A 24078-nucleotide genomic window follows, 5' to 3' on the forward strand; every position below is an offset into this window, starting at 1 on the left:
TGTTCAATTTTGTTGCCAATGCTTTATCTTGCATGCTGGATAGGGCAGCTTCGGCCGGCCATATCTCTCCCGTGATATATCACCTTCTCCCTGAGGGTCTCACCCATCTCCAGTATGCGGACGATACGACCGTTCTCGTGGAGTTGAATGACTCATGTATTGCCAATCTCAAATTTATTCTTCTCTGTTTTGAAGCCTTGTCGGGGCTCAAAATTAACTTTTCTAAGAGTGAGGTTATTGTCGCTAGTGTTGACGAGGCTGAAGCGTTGCGGGGTTCCCAGTTGCTCAATTGCTCCTTGGGAGCCTTTCCCTTCAAATATTTGGGTCTCCCTATTTCCCCTTGGTGGCTAAGGTGGGGAATGTTAGGGAACGTAGCAGAAATTTAAAAAAATTCTACGCATCACCAAGATCAATCTATGGAGTCATCTAGCAACGAGGGGAATAGGAGTACATCTACATACCCTTGTAGATCGCAAGCGGAAGCGTTCAAGAGAACGGGTTTGATGGAGTCGTACTCGTCGTGATCCAAATCACCGATGACCGAGCGCCGAACGGACGGCACCTCTGCGTTCAACACACGTATGGTTGGGGAAGACGTCTCCTCCTTCTTGATCCAGCAAGGGGGAAGGAGAGGTTGATGGAGATCCAGCAGCACGACGGCGTAGTGGTGGAAGCATCGGTGATCTCGGCAGGGCTTCGCCAAGCTCAGCAAGAGGGAGAGGTGTCACGGGAGGGAGAGGGAGGCGCGCGGGGGCTAGGGTGTGCAGCCCTCCCTCCCCCCTCTTTATATAGGGGTCCAGGAGGGCGCCGGCCCCTCTAGATCCCATCTAGATGGGGGGCGGCGACCAAGGGGGTGGCTTGCCCCCCAAGCCAAGTGGGGCGCCCCCACCCCTAGGGTTTCCAACCCTAGGCGCAGGGGGAGTCCCAAGGGGGGCGCACCAGCCCATCAGGGGCTGGTTCCCCTCCCACTTCAGCCCATGGATCCCTCCGGGATAGGTGGCCCCACCCGGTGGACCCCCGGGACCCTTCCGGTGGTCCCGGTACAATACCGGTGACCCCCGAAACTTTCTCGGTGGCCGAAACTGGACTTCCTATATACAATTCTTCACCCCCGGACCATTCCGGAACTCCTCGTGACGTCCGGGATCTCATCCGGGACTCCGAACAACTTTCGGGTTACCGCATACTAATATATCAACAACCCTAGCGTCACCGAACCTTAAGTGTGTAGACCCTACGGGTTCGGGAGACACGCAGACATGACCGAGACGACTTTCCGGTCAATAACCAACAGCAGGATCTGGATACCCATGTTGGCTCCCACATGCTCCTCGATGATCTCATCGGATGAACCACGATGTCGAGGATTCAATCAATCCCGTATACAATTCCCTTTGTCAATCGGTACGTTACTCGCCCAAGACTCGATCGTTGGTATCCCAATACCTCGTTCAATCTCGTTACCGACAAGTCACTTTACTCGAACCGTAATGCATGATCCCGTGATCAACCACTTGGTCACATTGAGATCATTATGATGATGCATTACCGAGTGGGCCCAGAGATACCTCTCCGTCATATGGAGTGACAAATCCCAGTCTCGATTCGTGCCAACCCAACAGACACTTTCGGAGATACCCGTAGTGCACCTTTATAGTCACCCAGTTACGTTGTGACGTTTGGCACACCCAAAGCACTCCTACGGTATCCGGGAGTTGCACAATCTCATGGTCTAAGGAAATGATACTTGACATTCGGAAAAGCTCTAGCAAACGAACTACACGATCTTGTGCTATGCTTAGGATTGGGTCTTGTCCATCACATCATTCTCCTAATGATGTGATCCCGTTATCAATGACATCTAATGTCCATAGTCAGGAAACCATGACTATCTTTTGATCAACGAGCTAGTCAACTAGAGGCTCACTAGGGACGTGTTGTGGTCTATGTATTCACACATGTATTACGATTTCCGGATAACACAATTATAGCATGAACAATAGACAATTATCATGAACAAGGAAATATAATAATAACCATTTTATTATTGCCTCTAGGGCATATTTCCAACAGTCTTCCACTTGCACTAGAGTCAATAATCTAGTTACATTGTGATGAATCGAACACCCATAGAGTTCTGGTGTTGATCATGTTTTGCTCTAGGGAGAGGTTTAGTCAACGGATCTGCTACATTCAGGTTCGTATGTACTTTACAAATATCTATGCCTCCATTTTGAACACTTTCACGAATGGAGTTGAAGCGACGCTTGATATGCCTGGTCTTCCTGTGAAACCTGGGCTCCTTGGCAAGGGCAATAGCTCCAGTGTTGTCACAGAAGAGAGTCATCAGGCCCGACGCATTGGGAATGACCCCTAGGTCGGTAATGAACTCCTTCATCCAGATTGCTTCTTGTGCTGCCTCCGAGGCTGCCATGTACTCCGCTTCACATGTAGATCCCGCCACAACGCTTTGCTTGCAACTGCACCAGCTTACTGCCCCACCATTCAAAATATACACGTATCTGGTTTGTGACTTAGAGTCATCCAGATTTGTGTCGAAGCTAGCATCGACGTAACCCTTTACGACGAGCTCTTCGTCACCTCCATAAACGAGAAACATATCCTTAGTCATCTTTAGGTACTTCACGATATTCTTGACCGCTGTCCAGTGTTCCATGCCGGGATTACTTTGGTACCTTCCTACCAAACTTACGGCAAGGTTTACATCAGGTCTGGTACACAGCATGGCATACATAATAGACCCTATGGCCGAGGCATAGGGGACGACACTCATCTTTTCTCTATCTTCTGCCGTGGTCGAGCAGTGAGCCGTGCTAAATTGCACACCTTGCAATACAGGCAAGAACTCCTTCTTGGACTGATCCATATTGAACTTCTTTAATATCTTGTCAAGGTACGTACTTTGTGAAAGACTAATGAGGCGTCTCGATCTATCTCTATAGATTTTGATGCCTACTATATAAGCAGCTTCTCCAAGGTCCTTCATTGAAAAACACTTGTTCAAGTAGGCCTTTATGCTTTCCAAGAATTCTATATCATTTCCCATCAACAGTATGTCATCCACATATAATATGAGAAATGCTACGGAGCTCCCACTCACTTTCTTGTAAACACAGACTTCTCCATAAGTCCGCGTAAACCCAAACGCTTTGATCATCTCATCAAAACGAATGTTCCAACTCCGAGATGCTTGCACTAGCCTATAGATTGAGCATTGGAGCTTGCACACCTTGTTAGCATTCTTAGGATCGACAAAACCTTCTGGCTGCATCATATACAATTCTTCCTTAAGAAAGCCGTTAAGGAATGCCGTTTTGACGTCCATTTGCCATATCTCATAATCATAGAATGCGGCAATTGCTAACATGATTCAGACGGACTTCAGCTTCGCTACGGGTGAGAAAGTCTCATCGTAGTCAACCCCTTGAACTTGTCGATAACCCTTAGCGACGAGTCGAGCCTTGTAGATGGTCACATTACCATCTGCGTCTGTCTTCTTTTTAAAGATTCATTTATTTTCTATGGCTCGCCGATCATCGGGCAAGTCAGTCAAAGTCTATACTTCGTTTTCATACATGGATCCTATCTCGGATTTCATGGCTTCTAGCCATTTGTCGGAATCTGGGCCCGCCATCGCTTCCTCATAGTTCGAAGGTTCATCGTTGTCTAACAACATGATTTCCAGGACATGGTTGTCGTACCACTCTGGTGCGGAACGTGTCCTTGTGGACCTACGAAGTTCAGTAGCAACTTGATCTGAAGTTTCATCATCATCATCATTAACTTCCTCTCTAGTCGGTACAGGCACCTCAGGAACATTTTCCTGAGTTGCGCCACTTTCCGGTTCAAGAGGTAATACTTCATCAAGTTCTACTTTCCTCCCACTTACTTCTTTCGAGAGAAACTCTTTCTCTAAAAAGGATCCATTCTTGGCAACAAAGATCTTGCCTTCGGATCTGAGGTAGAAGGTATACCCAATAGTTTCTTTAGGGTATCCTATGAAGACGCATTTTTCCGACTTGGGTTTGAGCTTTTCAGGTTGAAGTTTCTTGACATAAGCATCGCATCCCCAAACTTTTAGAAACGACAGCTTAGGTTTCTTCCCAAACCATAATTCATACGGTGTCGTCTCAACGGATTTCGGCGGAGCCCTATTTAAAGTGAATGCGGCAGTCTCTAAAGCACAGCCCCAAAATGACAGCGGTAGATCGGTAAGAGACATCATAGATCGCACCAGATCCAATAGAGTGCGATTACGACGTTCGGACACACCATTACGCTGAGGTGTTCCAGGCGGTGTGAGTTGTGAAACTATTCCACATTTCCTTAAGTGCGTGCCAAATTCGTGACTCAAGTATTCTCCCCCATGATCTGATCGCAAGAACTTGATTTTCCTGTCACGTTGATTCTCAACCTCACTCTGAAATTCCTTGAACTTTTCAAAGGTCTCAGACTTGTGTTTCATTAAGTAGACATACCCATATCTACTCAAGTCATCAGTGAGGGTGAGAACATAACGATAGCCACCGCGAGCCTCAACACTCATTGGACCGCACACATCAGTATGTATGATTTCCAATAAGTTGGTTGCTCGCTCCATTGTTCCGGAGAACGGAGTCTTGGTCATTTTACCCATGAGGCATGGTTCGCACGTGTCAAATGATTCATAATCAAGAGACTCCAAAAGTCCATCTGCATGGAGCTTCTTCATGCGTTTGACACCTATGTGACCAAGGCGGCAGTGCCACAAGTATGTGGGACTATCATTATCAACCTTACATCTTTTGGTATTCACACTATGAATATGTGTAACATTACGCTCGAGATTCATTAAGAATAAACCATTCACCAGCGGGGCATGACCATAAAACATATCTCTCATATAAATAGAACAACCATTATTCTCGGATTTAAATGAGTAGCCATCTCGAATTAAACGAGATCCTGATACAATGTTCATGCTCAAAGCTGGCACTAAATAACAATTATTGAGGTTTAAAACTAATCCCGTAGGTAAATGTAGAGGTAGCGTGCCGACGGCGATCACATCGACCTTGGAACCATTCCTGACGCGCATCGTCACCTCGTCCTTCGCCAGTCTCCGCTTATTCCGCTGCTCCTGCTTTGAGTTACAAATGTGAGCAACCGCACCGGTATCAAATACACAGGAGCTACTATGAGTACCGGTAAGGTACACATCAATTACATGTATATCACATATACCTTTAGTGTTGTCGGCCTTCTTGTCCGCTAAGTATTTGGGGCAATTCCGCTTCCAGTGACCACTTCCTTTGCAATAAAAACACTCAGTCTCGGGCTTGGGTCCATTCTTTGGCTTCTTCCCGACAGCTTGCTTACCGGGCGCGGCAACCCCCTTGCCGTCCTTCTTGAAGTTCTTCTTACCCTTGCCTTTCTTAAACTTAGTGGTTTTATTCACCATCAACACTTGATGTTCCTTTTTGATCTCCACCTCCGCTGATTTCAGCATTGAATATACCTCAGGAATGGTCTTTTCCATCCCCTACATATTGAAATTCATCACAAAGCTCTTGTAGCTCGGTGGAAGCGACTGAAGGATTCTGTCAATGACCGCGTCATCCGGGAGATTAACTCCCAGCTGAGTCAAGCGGTTGTGCAACCCAGACATTTTGAGTATGTGTTCACTGACATAACTATTTTCCTCCATCTTACAACTGAAGAACTTGTCGGGGACTTCATATCTCTCGACCCGGGCATGAGCTTGGAAAACCATTTTCAGCTCTTCGAACATCTCATATGCTCCGTGTTGCTCAAAACGCTTTTGAAGCCCCGGTTCTAAGCTGTAAAGCATGCCGCACTGAACGAGGGAGTAATCATCAGCACGCTGCTGCCAAGCGTTCATAACGTCGTGGTTCTCTGGGATGGGTGCGTCACCTAGCGGTGCTTCTAGGACATAATCTTTCTTGGCAGCTATGAGGATGATCCTCAGGTTCCGGACCCAGTCCGTATAGTTGCTGCCATCATCTTTCAGCTTGGTTTTCTCTAGGAACGCGTTGAAGTTGAGGGCAACATTAGCGTGGGCCATTTGATCTACAAGACATATTGTAAATATTTTAGACTAAGTTCATGATAATTAAGTTCATCTAATCAAATTATTCAATGAACTCCCACTCAGATAGACATCCCTCTAGTCATCTAAGTGAAACATGACCCGAGTCAACTAGGCCGTGTCCGATCATCACGTGAGACGGACTAGTCAACATCGATGAACATCTTCATGTTGATCGTATCTTCTATACGACTCATGCTCGACCTTTCGGTCTTCCGTGTTCCGAGGCCATGTCTGTACATGCTAGGCTCGTCAAGTCAACCTAAGTGTATTGCGTGTGTAAATCTGGCTTACACCCGTTGTATTCGAACGCTAGAATCTATCACACCCGATCATCACGTGGTGCTTCAAAACAACAAACCTTCGCAGCGGTGCACAGTTAGGGGGAACACTTTCTTGAAATTATTACGAGGGATCATCTTATTTAAGCTACCGTCGTTCTAAGCAAATAAGATGTAAAACATGATAAACATCACACACAATCAAATAGTGACATGATATGGCCAATATCACTTTGCTCCTTATGATCTCCATCTTTGGGGCGCCATGATCATCGTCGTCACCGGCATGACACCATGATCTCCATCATCGTGTCTTCATGAAGTTGTCTCGTCATATATTACTTCTACTACTATGGCTAACGGTTTAGCATTAAAGTAAAGTAATTACATGACGTTATATATTGACACGCAGGTCATAAATAAATTAGGACAACTCCTATGGCTCCTGCCGGTTGTCATACTCATCGACATGCAAGTCGTGATTCCTATTACAAGAACATGATCAATCTCATACATCACATATATCATTCATCACATCCCTTTGGCCATATCACATCACACGGCACATGCTGCAAAAACAAGTTAGACATCCTCTAATTGTTGTTGCAAATTTTTACGTGGCTGCTATAGGTTTCTTAGTAAGAACGTTTCTTACCTACGCCAAAACCACAACGTGATATGCCAATTTCTATTTACCCTTCATAAAGACCCTTTTCATCGAATCCGATCCGACTAAAGTGGGAGAGACAGACACCCGCTAGCCACCTTATGCAACCAGTGCATGTCAGTCGATGGAACCAGTCTCACGTAAGCGTACGTGTAAGGTTGGTCCGGGCCGCTTCATCCCACGATGTCGCCGAATCAAGATAAGACTAGTAACGGTAAGTAAATTGACAAAATCAACGCCCACAACAACTTGTGTTCTACTCGTGCATAAAAACTACACATAAACCTGGCTCTGATACCACTGTTAAGGAACGTAGCAGAAATTTAAAATTTTTCTATGCATCACCAAGATCAATCTATGGAGTCATCTAGCAACGAGGGGAATAGGAGTGCATCTACATACCCTTGTAGATCGCGAGTGGAAGCGTTCAAGAGAACGGGGTTGATGGAGTCGTACTCGTCGTGATCCAAATCACCGATGACCGAGCGCCGAACGGACGGCACCTCCGCGTTCAACACACATACAGTTGGGGAAGACGTCTCCTCCTTCTTGATCCAGCAAGGGGCAAGGAGAGGTTGATGGAGATCCAGCAGCACGACGGCGTAGTGGTGGAAGAAGCGGTGATCTCGGCAGGGCTTCGCCAAGCTTAGCGAGAGGGAGAGGTGTCACGGGAGGGAGAGGGAGGCGCGCGGGGGCTAGGGTGCGCAGCCCTCCCTCCCCCCTCTTTATATAGGGGTCTAGGGGGCGCCGACCCCTCTAGATCCCATCTAGATGGGGGGGGCGGCCAAGGGGGGTGGCTTCCCCCCCAAGCCAAGTGGGGCGGCCCCCACCCCTAGGGTTTCCAACCCTAGGCGCAGGGGGAGGCCCAAGGGGGGCGCACCAGCCCATCAGGGGCTGGTTCCCATCCCACTTCAGCCCATGGATCCCTCCGGGATAGGTGGCCCCACCCGGTGGACCCCCGGGACCCTTCCGGTGGTCCCGGTACAATACGGTGACCCCCGAAACTTTCCCGGTGGCCGAAACTGGACTTCCTATATACAATTCTTCACCCCCGGACCATTCCGGAATCCTCGTGACGTCCGGGATCTCATCCGGGACTCCGAACAACTTTCGGGTTACCGCATACTAATATCTCAACAACCCTAGCGTCAGCGAACCTTAAGTGTGTAGACCCTACGGGTTCGGGAGACACGCAGACATGACCGAGACGACTCCCCGGTCAATAACCAACAGCAGGATCTGGATACCCATGTTGGCTCCCACATGCTCCTTGATTATCTCATTAGATGAACCACGATGTCGAGGATTCAATCAATCCCGTATACAAATCCCTTTGTCAATCGGTACGTTACTCGCCCGAGACTCGATCGTCGGTATCCCAATACCTCGTTCAATCTCGTTACCGACAAGTCACTTTACTCGTACCATAATGCATGATCTCGTGATCAACCACTTGGTCACATTGAGCTCATTATGATGATGCATTACCGAGTGGGCCCAGAGATACCTCTCCGTCATACGGAGTGACAAATCCCAGTCTCGATTCGTGCCAACCCAATAGGCACTTTCGGAGATACCCGTAGTGCACCTTTATAGTCACCCAGTTGCGTTGTGACGTTTGGCACACCCAAAGCACTCCTACGGTATCCGGGAGTTGCACAATCTCATGGTATAAGGAAATGATACTTGACATTCGGAAAAGCTCTAGCAAACGAACTACACGATCTTGTGCTATGCTTAGGATTGGGTCTTGTCCATCACATCATTCTCCTGATGATGTGATCCCGTTATCAATGACATCTAATGTCCATAGTCAGGAAACCATGACTATCTTTTGATCAACGAGCTAGTCAACTAGAGGCTCACTAGGGACGTGTTGTGGTCTATGTATTCACACATGTATTACGATTTCCGGATAACACAATTATAGCATGAACAATAGACAATTATCATGAACAAGGAAATATAATAATAACCATTTTATTATTGCCTCTGGGGCATATTTCCATCAGGGAACAGAGTTTTACCTTGGCGTGGCAGATATAACACTTCTGCTGGAAAAGTAGCCCTTATTAATTCCTGCCTTTCTTCCTTACCGATGTTCACTATGGGCTTCTTCATATTAACTAAAGGCACCCACGCGGGTTTTGACAAACATAAAGGGGCCTTCTTTTGGAACTCTGCTGAGAACAAGCGTAAATACAGACTAGTTAGATGGGCTACCATTTGCAAACCTAAAAGCCCTGGGGGGGGGGGGGGGGGGGGGGGGGCTCGAGATTGTCAACACACTGGTCATGAATACGTGTCTCATTGTGAAATGGTGGTGGAGGATCCTGACCGGCAACCCTGGTACTTTATGGCTTGAGATCTTAAGAGCAAAATATTTCCCTAATGGCAGCCCTATGTTTACGGTAGCGACCGGGGCTTCCCAGTTTTGGACTGATCTTGTCAAAGTTAGGGAGGTGTTCCGCCTCCATGTTAAGTTTGTGGTCAACGACGGGGCCTCGACCCATTTCTGGTTGGACTGGTGGACTGGGGATACCCCCCTTGCGTCCTCCTTTCCAGTTCTTTTCTCGTACTACTCCAATCCCAAGATCTCAATCTTTGAGCTCTCGCACAACGGTTGGGGCTTGGGATTTCGGAGGTCCCTCTATCCTGTAGAGTTGGGCGACTGGCACCGTCTTGCTGCTATGTTCCTGTAAGTGCATATAGTGCCACCCCTAGTTGGTTTTGGAGTATTGATGACAAACTTGGTTGAGGGACTAATGTGTTTGTGAGAATTGCAGTATAACACAGGTAGTAGTCCCTTATTGATTCGGTTTACCTACCAGAGATGACCCCTAAAAATGTGTGAAGACATTGAAGACAATGGTGGTTCGTGAAGACATTCACGATGAAGATTATGGCATGAAAGACATTCATATGAAGACTATGGAGTGCGAAGACATGGTTGTTCACCAGGCTGGCATGTGTTGGAAATATGCCCTAGAGGCAATAATAAAAGCATTACTATTATATTTCCTTGTTCATGATAATTGTCTTTATTCATGCTATAATTGTATTATCTGGAAATCGTAATACATGTGTGAATAACAGACACCAACATGTCCCTAGTAAGCCTCTAGTTGACTAGCTCGTTGATCAACAGATAGTCATGGTTTCCTGACTATGGACATTGGATGTCATTGATAACGAGATCACATCATTAGGAGAATGATGTGATGGACAAGACCCAATCCTAAACATAGCACAAGATCGTATAGTTCGTTTGCTAGAGTTTTCCAATGTCAAAGTATCTTTTCCTTAGACCATGAGATCGTGTAACTCCCGGATACCGTAGGAGTGCTTTGGGTATACCAAACGTCACAACGTAACTGGGTGACTATAAAGGTATACTACGGGTATCTCCGAAAGTGTCTGTTGGGTTGACATGGATCAAGACTGGGATTTGTCACTCCGTATGACGGAGAGGTATCACTGGGCCCACTCGGTAATGCATCATCATAATGAGCTCAAGGTGACCAAGTGTCTGGTCACGGGATCATGCATTACGGTACGAGTAAAGTGACTTGCCGGTAACGAGATTGAACGAGGTATTGGGATACCGACGATCGAATCTCGGGCAAGTAACATATCGATTGACAAAGGGAATTGCATACGGGGTTGATTGAATCCTTGACATCATGGTTCATCCGATGAGATCATCGTGGAGCATGTGGGAGCCAACATGGGTATCCAGATCCCGCTGTTGGTTATTGACCGGAGAGTCGTCTCGGTCATGTCTGCTTGTCTCCCGAACCCGTAGGGTCTACACACTTAAGGTTCGGTGACGCTAGGGTTGTGAAGATATGTATATGCAGGAACCCGAATGTTGTTCGGAGTCCCGGATGAGATCCCGGACGTCACGAGGAGTTCCGGAATGGTCCGGAGGTAAAGAATTATATATAGGAAGTGTTGTTTCGGCCATCGGGATAAGTTTCGGGGTTATCGGTATTGTACCGGGACCACCGGAGGGGTCCCGGGGGCCCACCGGGTGGGTCCACCTGTCCCGGAGGGCCACATGGGCTGTAGGGGGTGCGCCTTGGCCTACATGGGCCAAGGGCACCAGCCCTACTAGGCCCATGCGCCTAGGGTTTCCATGGGGGAGGAGTCCAAGTGGTGGAAGGCACCTCTAGGTGCCTTGGGGGGGAGGGAATCCTCCCCCTGGCCGCCGCACCTAGGAGATCAGATCTCCTAGGCTGCGCACCACCCCCCCCTTGGCCCTCCTATATATAGTGGGGGAGAGGAGGGACTTGACACACCAGCCCCTGGCGCCTCCCTCTCTCCCCGTTACATCTCTCTCTCGTAGTATAGGCGAAGCCCTGCTACTGTGACGCCCTGCATCCACCACCATGCCGTCGTGCTGCTGGATCTTCATCAACCTCTCCTTCCCCCTTGCTGGATCAAGAAGGAGGAGACGTTCCCCGTCCCGTACGTGTGTTGAACGCGGAGGTGCCGTCCGTTCGGCGCTTGGTCATCGGTGATTTGGATCACGTCGTGTACGACTACATCATCACCGTTCTTTGAATGCTTCCGCACGCGATCTACAAAGGTATGTAGATGCATCTGATGACTCGTTGCTAGATGAACTCCTAGATGGATCTTGGTGAAACGAGTAGGAAATTTTTTGTTTTCTGCAGCGTTCCCCAACAGCATGGCCGAGACCAAACACCGTAGGGGGTAGTTGTACCCCCCAACCAAAACACCACAACCTCAGATGTTTGCCCCTAAAGGGGTAATTGGTCGCGGGGCCTTGGGTGGGCGTGTCAACCACTTACGCCACCTTTCTTCCTTCTCTCCCACCCAACTTGTAGCCTCCCCCCTCACACACACAGAGAGATAATCTTCTCAGAAATCCAAACAAAATCGGTGCCATTTGCTCATGGTTGATCCCCTTGGCATCATTTGAGGTAACTTCTCTCGTCTCCCACGATTTGATCGCATTGTTCCTATCCAAACCCTTGTTTGGGTATTTCACTCAATTCCATTTGTTCAAGTGGTGAAATAATGATTAGTATGATGTTTGTGATGCGTAATAAGTACTAGGGTTAGTCATATATTTGTGATTTTTTGCCATGGATGAACTAGAGTTAGGCTTAGGGCTAGGGTTTATGTTAGAGGAAAGAAGACAAGTAAGGGTGTGACCTATTTTAGATAGTATTTTACTTGATGCTATATTTCTTGTGATGCGCTTTAGGTATTACACCATACAACTTTCATTGATGCATTATATTGCTTGCCATTTCTTTTTAGATGGCGAGAATCGTTAATGTTCATTATGTGGAGAACGCAACAATTTTAAGTAACAACACCGAGATTGTTGCCGACGAGGAGATAGCCATGTATTTGTGAGATGTCCTAGTTATGATGAGGTTGTGGAATAGTAACAAATGTTCATTTCAATTATAAGGAATGTATAATGTTGGTCCAAGACCTAGTTCTTGAATGAAGGTAATGCCTATCACTTCTGAGTTGGATTGAGGGGCATACAAATAGGTTGTTGCGGCCTCTCAAGACAAGTCTCTCAAATTATTTGCCATGAAGGTCGAAGGCCCTTGCTTGGATGTTAACTTATTCTTTTTTGCGAAGCAATTGCATGTTGACTTAAACGGGTGTGTATCTGCATGTGATGATATGAGCCCAACTAGAAGTGAAGTGCACCACTTGTTGAGGGTAGGATCGAGGTTTTATGGCCCCAATCCTATGAACCAAGCAAATGAGTATGAGGTGAATGATAGTGACCAAGTCGATGAACAAGATGGTGGTGTCAATGCCGAACAAGGTTATGACATGGATGGAGATGGGGGCTGGTGATGTAGATGGTGATGACTTGGAGAAAAAGGATGAAATTCATGAGAATGATTTTGGAGATATGAAAACACAAGTCATGGTGCAGGACATGGAGTGTGACATCTCGTATGGAAGTGCCATCCCTCCAACTCTAAGGATGATGGCCTGGAGAATACTTGAACAAAAAATGGCTTCAAGGCAAAAGAAGCCCAATGCTTCTCAAAACTTTTAGGTCGGGATCATCGAATATCATTGTTTCATGATTTTAGCCTCATCTTCTATATCTAAATAGCTAGCCCTCACTAAGGTATTTCTCTCAACATGCAAGCATGTCACCTCATCATTCAACATGCATAAGAAAAGGCCCACCTTAATATGTAACTATGCATATTAAAAATTCACTACAACATGCATGCATGTAAAATTCCATTTTATTATGCTATTTACATTTAATTCTTATATACTTTCAAAAACTATTGTTTCAAGAATTCATGTTCCATATAATCAAAATCTCATTGAAATATTGCAAACATTTTCGCAACAACGTGCGGAGCATCATCTAGTTGATAAAGTCTTTGGACCCTTGTATCAGACCCGGTATTCAGGCTTCTTATACAAATGGAGTCGGGAGAGCTCTCCCTGTTAATCTAAAAAAATGACAAGATATCACCATGCAGATTTCTGATTCTCCAAGATACTTCATTAACAAAGTGTAACATTTTTATTTGCCCTAAAAATAATAGCATTTCTACACTTCCAAATAGACCAAAACATAGCAGAGATGCCAACCAGATAAGTCTTTCATCAGCTTTCTTGAATGTTTTCAGCTCAAAGAACCGATCATCAGACGACACACAAGTATTTAAGCGCAAATCACTTTCCGGCCTCGGAAAATTAGAGGTCGTCCAATCGAACGACATCGCTCGCAAATTAGATTCAAGCTATCCAATCAACATCAGCAATAAATACAAATCCAAGAGAAAGAAAAACATCAGTTATAAATACAAGTCAATTCTTCAAATCACCTTTTTTTTCCTTGAACCGAAACAGAGGAAGAAGGAGAAGAGGGTTAAAGGAACCAAAGCCGAACAAAAGCCCTACAAGCTAACATTAGCAAACCAAGACCATTCTCCTTGGCCCAAACAAATCCAAAGCTTCTGCGACGAGGCCCAATTGGGCCTCACAATCCCCACGTCAATCAATGCGTTGACCACGTCACGGGTCACGACTTCTTCCCGCTCGCCGGCGCCGGGGCCGGCGCGGCTGCCGCGCCGCCGAGCACCGCGGCAGCTGAGTCGACGTTGGTGAGGAGGAACTCGTAGATCTTCTTCCTCAGCCGCTCGATCGTCTCCTCCGGCACGCCGCAGCCGTTGGCCGAGGCAGCGGCCGCGGTGGTGGCCGCAGGCTCCTCGTCCCCGTCCTGCGACGCTGGCGGCGGCGGCGGCGCCTCGCCGCGCGTCCCGATCTCGCCGAGCCAGTCGTTGACGCGCTTCAGCTGCGGGAGCATCCTGGCCGCGCGCTCGCGGTCCCACGGCGCCGCTGCCGACACGTCGGCGTCCAGGAACCGCTCCACGAACCCGAGGAACCACCCCCGGGACTCCTCCCCGAGCCGCCGAGCCAGCTGCCCCCTCTCGTCCGCGCCTACCCCCCTCTCCCACTCCGGCGGGGCGGGCGTCACCGCAGCTGCCGTAGCGCCCGGGCCCGTCCTCGGCTTCCCCTTTGCGGGGGACATCCGCGACTTCGCCGCCGGAGACAACGACTTCACGGCATTGGGGGACGCCGCAACTGGCTTTGCCGACCCGTCAACGATGACCACGGCCAGCGGCGACGGTACCGTGGCCGGGACGGGCTTGAGGTTGTAGAGCCCGAAGCCAGCGAGGTCCGTGGCGAGCGCGGCGTTAACCCAGGACTTGGCTCGGCGCTGCCGCTCCACTGCGACTGCAGCAGCAGCCTCATCGTCCGGGGCAGAGACCACCGTCCCGGCGTCGCTGGCCGCTGAGCATTCCGGCGGGGCTGCTGACTTGGTGAGGGTGTCAGTGATCACCGTGGCGCGGGAGAGCGAGCTGTGGAGGGCGAGGAACTGCTCAACAGTCGGCTGCGGGTTCTGCTCCTCCGCCGTCGAGCTCACCTCAGCGTACAAGCTGCTCCCACAAAAACAAGCAAGCCAAGTAAGAATCAATCTCAAATCATTACGTGCACCTAAAATACAAGCAAATCACAATGAACATGGCACTGCACAAGTGTACAGTAAAGCACTGTGTAATGCTTGTATCAGTAAAATTTTCTATCACACAAGACAGTAAAATTTTCCATCATTTGAGTGAAATGCTGACATTTTCCAGCAGTGGTTTGGAAAATGCTGTGCATTAGCAATGATGAGATTGACAGCAGAGAGCAGTGGAGCTGCCCAGTTGATGGTGGTAGAAGGAAACAAGACGCAGGTGCAAGTACAGTGCAATTATAGGTAAAAACAGCAGGCCATCCATACACAGCATCAACAGACACAGTTCAGAAAAATGGTCGCCCATATGCAAACCAAAACACTGCGAGTACTGTGAGTGTCAAGGTTAATACCCTACACGACACAACATGAACATAGAGAAAGAGCTGCACGTTTGGTTATTTGGGGCGTGCCCTGTGCCTACATGCTAATACCTCCATTTGATTCGACCCATTTGCTCTGTAGAGCTCTGCTTTTCTAGCATGGCAAATCGGCAAAATTTACACCGCCGATAAGATGGTTATGAACTTCAGCAGTGTTTCAGCTTTCAAACTTTCAGTTCACGAGAGATGTACTTAAAGTTCTGGAAGTTAATTCTGGTTTGGTAAAACCATGCAGCTAGGTTCCACCAGCACTCTCAGATCTCTACACAAAGATGGCAGGGTCGGACCACGGGTGGGGTCTCAAGGGGCAGAAACGAGCTGGGCTGATAGCAATCATTATTGCAGCACGCAGGACAGCTAGACCCGGGACATTTGGAGCATGATACCAACGGGGAGTTAATGATCTCCGCCCTTGTGAGGCGCGAGCGCAAAGGAAGCATGTCACATGAACGGCAGCAGGCTTTGCTAAAAAACATTGCGGATACCAATCTGTCCTGGTGTGCTGATAATGTCCTGTATCTAGCATGTTATGGTCAGCACAGGAACATGCAGTCAAGGCTGTCCACGGCCACAGGCCATGTGGAGCTCTGGGGGTCTCATAAAGCTCATCAGACGGGACAAGTCTTTGATGAACAGTTGGGTTGAACTGTCGACATGGTAGGATTTCAAAAACATTGGCATGTGGTACTAGCAGGTGAAGATGAATCCATCCCAAAATTTGCTAATACCAATAGAATCGTATTTCTACCGTATCTCTGCATGCTTGGATAAAGCTAGCAAAACATGCCAGGTTATGGTATGACCCAATCAGACCAAAAGATTCTCTTCTACTATTATCTTAATGGGCAAAGCATGTGATTCCATCAAAGTATTTAACATGCAGACACTATTTTCTGGAAACTATGTTCTGCCCAAAATGAGGTGCAAACCACAGATTATAGTTGACTGAAAAATAAATAAGAAAATGTCCATGGAAGTCATTTAGCAACGAATGACAACATAATATAACTTTCGTGATGATCACATCACATCACAAGGCTAGTGTATGGAAGAAAGGTACCTCAAACATCTCAGCAAGCTTTCTGCAGCAGAAGCTTCCTGCATGGCTTCAACAGCAGCCGCCTGTGCCGATTCTCTGTACTTCAGAAGCTCCTGTCACAGAATTATGCCACAAAACATACCATCAGGTACAAAAACTTTTTCCAACAAAATTTCTCACAGATAATGGACAGAATTTGTCAATATTCATAGACATTGGTGATAGCGTATGGTTTCAACCATATTAATGTACGATAAAACCATATAGCTAAATTTCTACTGTACAATAAAGCCATACTGATCATGCCAATGAACTTAGTCATACCTTTCCTAATTTGGCAAGTGACGGAGGAAGTGATGCCCATGAATTGCCGACATCTGTCAGTTTTTTGCTGTTTGGTGGAATCTTAACCAAATTTGTGACATTTGGGTTGCTTAAACCACCAGATGTCCTCTTTAGAGTAGGAGGATGTTTCTTTGGTGCTTTGTCAGCATCGACTGGAGGAGCAGGAGCACTTGACGTGCTCTTTCTAGCAGGATTATGAATCTTACTGTCGTCTTTATGTGTCACCTTCTCGTTCACTGGTGGCTTTCTTCTAGGAGTCTGCATACAAGAATAACAGGACTAGCAAAGTTACTTTGGAGCAAAATCAGTTTATAGAAAGAAACAGTGCCATCACATTCCGTTGCTTTACATAAATATCACGAATAGGTTTATAGCATATCTCCATGTTCTCCAAAAAACACAAAAGGTAATACTATCCTAAAGAGAAGAGGGTGATGACAGAAAATTAAAACATCAAATGCATCTATCAGTAGGGTGGTAAAAATAGTACATACCGTTGGGGCCCTGTTCTCAGGTTTCCTGTCAGCTTTGGTCGTCTTCGAGTCTGAATTATTTTTTGCTTTTGTATCTACAGCTCCTTCCCAGCTTCTTCGCAATGCTTTTGGCCCTGATCCAATACCCAGCACAGAGCTACTGATTGAGTTAACCGCAGAGGACCTTCTCCCTGCAGTAGTGACCTTCAGAACTGAAGCTGCCCTTTCTAACAAGGAGAGCCTAGAAGATGATGCTTTCTCTGGTCCTTTTACCCCATGTCTCTGTCTTAGATCACTAGAGAATCTGTCAAATGTTGCAGGTAGAGAATAGACACTGGTTGGAGATGAAGGTGTTGATCTAACACGGGCAGGTCTTGCCTTTGGTTTCACTGTTTCCTTCTTCTCAGTAACCCCATTCAAAGCCTGTTTTGACAGTGAAGATTTTGATTTGGTCAGCACCGGTTTCTTATTTTCTGTCCCAACGGTTTTGTGGGGAGCATTAATTTTCTCTAACTTGCTCTTTTCCTTCTCTAGCGACAAGACACCAGCATCTTTCAATCCATTGGTTAGTTTCGATCCATTGGCCGGTTGTGCTTTCTTGCTGCCGGCAACTTTGGAAGAGCTGGTTAACACAAGGTCCTCGGGGTTGCCAACGCAAGGATGACGGCCAGGAACTGGCCGAACACCCCAAAGGATGGGTACCGGAGTGGCAGCCTCAAGGCGATCGACATGGATGAACTGCCCTAACTGAATCTTGTCGCTCAAGATGAGATCATGCTGTTCCTCGGGAAGGGTCACATAAGTGGCGTGCGAAGAATCGGACACCTTGAGGTAGAACCCTTGGTTGGTGAAAAGATCACTCCCTGAAAGTGCCGGCACAATGCTGACAACCTGAAGAAGGGATGACCGATGTTCTCCTGCGACTTTGACATCCGTGTTCATATGCTGGAGGAGCTTGACGAGGACACCGGGCACCAATGACGCCATTGATGTAACTCCTTAAGCGCATTACTCTGCAATGTTCAAAGAGATTCAGCAGTTAGATAATCACATGAGTGTATGGAGAATCAGAACCAACGTAAGTGGCCGAGTTAGTTATCAATTCACTGCTGGACAACCTGGCCGGCTGCCCCTGTTCAAAAGTGAAAGCAATGAACCTGGTTACAGTAATGGCTGCAACTTTTCGTGAATGTATTATTTACAGGGAGACCTGGGTCACAAGGAACTTAAAGCAGGAACCTCACATTCACCACATGTTCTCCACGGCAGTACCATCTTTCAGAGTTTAATCACTGGATATGGATTCACAATGCAAAGTGAAAAATCACACCCCTATCATCGCTGTCAAATAATCGATAGTTATTAAAAGGGACGGCTCCATGGAATCATTGGTGCATGTAACCCAATAATTTCAGTGGTAACAGCGACAGCTAAGGTGGGGAGAAAATCATGCGAACACCTATCCAACAGTAGCAGTAACATGGCAAAACAGCACGTAATAATCACTTAAAAGGATTAGGCGAGAACTGCGGCTGCCAGGAACTCAATTATGCAGTGCAGGGAAGGGGAAAGCTGCCGTGCCATTGCTTGCAGGGGAGTGGATTCGGTCCAAAGCAAACAGGGGACCCGGCCATGAGGCGGAGGCGGAGGCGGTGGCGGGGCTGGAGGTGGGAGACAAGCTCAACAAACGCCACGGAACAAGCAGATACCACCAGAAAGTCGCATGATGGCATCAATGTGGGCGGTGGTCCTTGTCCTCGCTCCCCTCCCCCAACCCAGCGGATTTTTCCTCGGCCAGGGAAAAAATATGCGGGGAGCAGAAGAAACAGGTGAGCACCGCCAGCGAACCAACGGAAGGACCAACCAAATCTCGTGCGCGAAGTACCGCTAATCAATTCCGCCGAAACCTTAAACGGATGCCAATCGGGAGCGGAGGGCAGAGGACGCCCGGGCACCTCGAAGGCTCGCACGGCAACCGTGTAGCTCATGGCGCACCTCCTCCGAGGAAGGGTGAGCGGCGAGCCAGCCGGAGCAGTCGTCCTTCGGCACGGAGCTCTCTCGAACAGACTGAGAAATCAAAGGGGGACGGGGACGCAAAGCGGCGCGAACACAAGCAAAGCGGTCGAAGATGCTTAGTATGCAGATAAAAATAAACACAGATAAATTCAGGCAGCGGTGGGGAATCGAGACCAACCTCCGGCGGAAATCCGCGGGCGCCGGCGGGAGCCAATCTCCGCTGCTCCGCCGCTCGGATGCTCCCCTTCCACCCCCTTGCGGCGGCCGCGCGGGAGAGTGGGTGAAGGGATGATGAATCGGGGAGGCGGCCCCGGGGGCCCTGGAGCAGCTTCCGCGCGCCCGTGCGTGGCAGGCGTGCGTGCTCTGCGGTGCTGCTGCAAGGCTCCAAGCCTATGGACGATCCTGCAGCGCCCTGCCGCAGGCCAGGTCCAGTCAGTGAGGGGGCGCGTCGTCAGGCGAGAAGATCCCTCGCCCGCGCTTTGGCCGGTTGTGGAGCGGCGCGCTGCGTTGGGCCGCGGAGGGGGGGGGGGGGGGAGGGAGGGAGAGGGGGGAGGAGGGGGGGGGGGAGGAAAAAGGAAAGGGAGGGGAGGGAGAGAGAGTGGAATGGAGACCAACCGGTGGGCTCGTCAGCTCGTGGCCGGCTTCTCTCTCTCTTCTCTTCTCTTGTTGGGCGGGGCGGGGGGAGGAGTGTGGTGGGGCCTGGGCGTAGGGGCTAGTGGTAACCGCCCGTAGCAGAGGAGAGAGCTGACAACACGCGACGCCAGCGGCGAGGGAGGCGGTCCACTGTGCGAAGCCTCCCCTCCTGCTGCCTGCTGCTTGCTCCTCGTGTTGCGCAGCGCGGCGCGTGGGTGGGTGGTGCGTTGCTGTTGAGGTGGCCCGTTGCTTTCTCGGCTTCTCACTCTCGCTATGCCCCTCTCTCGGGAGTGGGGCGGGGGAGTGATAAAGTTGTAGGAGCCCGAGGGAGGGAGAGGAGTAAACCGAAAATATACAAACTGTCACGTGAAACGCACGAATTTCGGACGAACTTTCAGTCTTTTATATGCAGGAGTTTGAGCCAGGAGATGTAGTAGAAATGAGAAACTGGGATTCCATGCAAACAGCTGAATTCTCCGGCAACGTGTCTTCAACCAGCCTTCTTGGAGGGGTCGGCGTTGGTCCCCTTCCACCCGCCTCTCCGACACCGCGAAGAAAACCCTCTCTCCAAATCCTCGTGGAACAGGCTACGGCGGCGCAAATTTCGTCGATCGGCCCTTCTTGAAGGCATTGCCTTGGGGCTAGCATCGCAGATAAGGTTGATGGTTGCTTGGTGTCGGGACGTTGTTGGTGGTGCTGGTTGTGCGGCCGGCTTGGCGTCGACGGCGGTATGGGTCGTCGTGGAGATGCCAACAACAACACCTTAGGTGGAGTCGGAGCTGCCTTTTGACGTTGTTCGGTGGCGGTGCTGCTGTTGGAGGGGCGGGGGTCTGCGATGGTGCAACATGGCACAAACAGAGTTGTTGTGTTTGTTGCCTCTCGTGTTGGTCATGTCGCCTTTGATGTCGGCTCTCTGCTCTGCCGCTTTGGTTAGGCTCCGCTACGTGATGATGGGCGATGATAATGAGGTGAGTCTCTGCTTTTGGTGCGGTCTTGCTTGATCATTCCCCTAAAATGGCCAACCTTGATCCGTAAAGTGCTCAGGGTAGTCCCCAGGGCAAAGCTCGTGATCAGTTTGTGTTGTTTGGCGGAATCTCCATATTGTTAGGTCCTTCTATGGCATCACTACTAAAAGTGCAATTTTGCCCTTGATTATATTTTGATGTCGATGATAATATACATATAGGGGACTATTTGTGTTTGTTAAGTATATCACAGGTTTTAGTCCCTGTGGATATTGTATGTGTGTGGATCATGGACCCACTTGATATGACAATGCTCAAGAACAGGGAAACAAATATATGAACATAGAGTTTTCGGTTTGTTTTTCATTATAGGGATATGCACTATTAAGAGATTATTGGGGTTCGTGAAAGATTTGCTCAAACTCAGTTCGTTGCAAATATTCTCCACTCACATCTTACACATGTGCCATGCACATCCACCTACAAAATTGCCCCTAGAAAAATATTCACATCATACACATATAGGGCTGCTTTGAAAACACACCAGTTTTCACTACTTCATCGCATGTCATGTACCTACTAGATGTCCGGTGACTCATCTGGTGCGGATGTTCGGTATCCACTAGACGTGTGGTAAACCATCATGGCACCAAAACTGAGGTAAATTATCAGGCTCTTGGTGGTCGCGGGATATCCCGTGGCTAACCATGCCAGAAAACTGGTGCAAATTTCTCATGGAATAGGCTACGGCGGTGCAAATTTCGTCGATCGGCCCTTCTTGAAGGCATTGTCTTGGGGCCAGCATCGCAGATAAGGTTGATGGTTGCTTGGTGTCGGGACGTTGTTGTTGGTGCTGGTTGTGCGGCCGGCTTGGCGTCGACAGCGATATGGGTCGTCGTGTAGATGCCAACAACAACACCTTAGGTGGAATCGGAGCTACCTTTTGACGTTGTTCCCTTAGGTCGAGTCGGAGCTACCTTTTGACGTTGTTCGGTGGCGGTGCTGCTGTTGGAGGGGCGGGGGTCTGCGATGGTGCAACATGGCACAGCAGAGTTGTTGTGTTTGTTGCCTCTCATGTTGGTCATGTCGCCTTTGACGTCGGCTCTCTGTTCTCCCGCTTAGGTTAGACTCCGCTACGTGATGATGGTCAGTGATAATGAGGTGAGTCTCTGCTTTTGGTGCGGTCTTGCTTGATCATTCCCCTAAAATGGACAACCTTGATTTGTAAAGTGCTCAAGGTAGTCCCCAGGGCAAAGCTCGTGATCAGTTTGTGATGTTTGACGGAATCTCCATATTGTCAGGTCCTTCTATGGCATCACTACTAAAAGTGCAATTTTGCCCTTAATTATATTCTGATGTTGATGATAATATACATATAGGGGGCTATTTGTGTTTGTTAAGTATATCACAGGTTTTAGTCCTCGTGGATATTGTATGTGTGTGGATCATGGACCCACTTGATATGATAGTGCTCAAGAATAGAGAAACAAATATATGAACGTAGAGTTTTCGGTTTGTTTTTCATTATAGGGAGCTGCGCTATTAAGAGATTATTGGGGTTCGTGAAAGATTTGCTCAAACTCAGTTCGTTGCAAATATTCTCCACCTACAAAATTGCCCGTAGAAAAATATCCACATCATACACATATAGGGCTACTTTGAAAACACACCAGTTTTCACTACTTCATCGCATGTCATGTACCTACTGGATGTCCGGTGACTCATCGGGTGCGGATGTTCGGTATCCACTAGACGTGTGGTAAACCATCATGGCACCAAAACTGAGGTAAATTATCAGACTTATGGTGGTCGTGGGATATCCGGTGGCTCACCATGCCACCGGATGTCCAGTAACCTCAAGATGTATGTACACCTATACAGAGGAGATTCAACGAAACATGTCTGGTCACTCATCTGGTGACGGATGCCCGGTATCCACTAGACGTTCGGTAAACCATCATGGAACCGAAACTGAGGTAAATTATCATACTTCTGGTGATCACAAGATGTCCGGTGGCTCACCATGCCACCGGATGTCCAATAATACATCTATATAGAAGAGACTCAACCAAACATTACTAGATTTCTAGCATATATCGGGTGTCTGGTGCTCTTTGAAACACCGCATGTACTGGATGTCCGGTACATCTGGCACTTAGCAATTTGTAGTCTTTTCTACAGGGTGCACTAGCTTCAGCCACCTCATGCATGTTGAAATCACCAGATGTCTCCTACTTAACATAGCACAACAACTCCAATAGCCACTTTTTAGGGCTTGATGTATATAAGGGTTGATCACTTCATTTTAAACACCCAACAACCCTAAAGTGCTCCCTCTCACCCTCATCCACACAAGATCTTATATCTCGAAGGCACTTGTGAGAGTTCTTGAGAGATCTTCCAACCAAGTGATAGATCCACTCCCTCTCCCTCTTATGACCAAATAAAATCATAAGTCTTGAGTATTTCCTCCTTGATCTTGTTACTCTTGGAGGTTGAACATTCCTAGGCGGCAGGAGTTCTTCAGACAGGAATCGTTCATTGTGATTACCCTCGAAAATTTTGTGAAGGTTTGGAGACCACCTCAAGGTCTACCACTAGTGGTTGAGAATCTCCTTCATGGTGATATCTCAAAGGGAGAATAGGGTGAGCCTTCGTGACGTTGATGTGTCTTCGTGGTAACATCCGCCCCTCCAAAGGTGGCTAGTTTCCTTCCAAGAAAGTGAACATCGGGATACATCCTTGTCTTTGGAGTTTGGGTTATCCCCTAACTCTCTACTTGTGGTTACTTGTCTCTATTTCATATCATACTGTGCTTGCATGCAGTGCTACTAGTTGTTGTTTAATATATTTGAAAGTGCGTTATATCGACTAGGGGGGGGGGGTGAATAGGCGATTTTTATGAAAGTCTTCAAAACGTGGAAGTTTCGAAGACAAACGATAGAAATAAACCTATTACCATGCAGCGGAAGGTAGACTACACTAGGCAAACCATAGTCAAGTATTCAACGAAGTGAGAGCACAATGACTAATAGCAGCAATGTAGTGCGGATCAGGTAGGAAGATATTATGAAGCCAAACAGAACACGCAGTCACTCAGTGAAGACAAAAGATAGT

General features: G+C 48.0%; 1 protein-coding gene across 1 annotated transcript; it reads right to left on the minus strand.

Moving 5' to 3' along the window:
- Nucleotides 1–13775: 13775 nt before the first annotated feature.
- On the minus strand, nt 13776–19890 carry LOC125510027. The gene is made up of 5 exons (XM_048675117.1): nt 19542–19890; nt 17369–18360; nt 16854–17132; nt 16551–16642; nt 13776–15027 (listed from the first exon to the last, which is right to left on the minus strand). Exons 2-5 carry the CDS (start codon nt 18332–18334, stop codon nt 14109–14111), a joined length of 2256 nt encoding a protein of 751 aa, XP_048531074.1. The 5' UTR covers nt 18335–18360; nt 19542–19890; the 3' UTR covers nt 13776–14108.
- Between the last annotated feature and the right edge of the window lie 4188 nt (nt 19891–24078).

The sequence above is a fragment of the Triticum urartu genome, chromosome 5 (assembly GCF_003073215.2).
Source record: "Triticum urartu cultivar G1812 chromosome 5, Tu2.1, whole genome shotgun sequence".
Classification (NCBI taxonomy): Eukaryota; Viridiplantae; Streptophyta; class Magnoliopsida; order Poales; family Poaceae; genus Triticum; species Triticum urartu.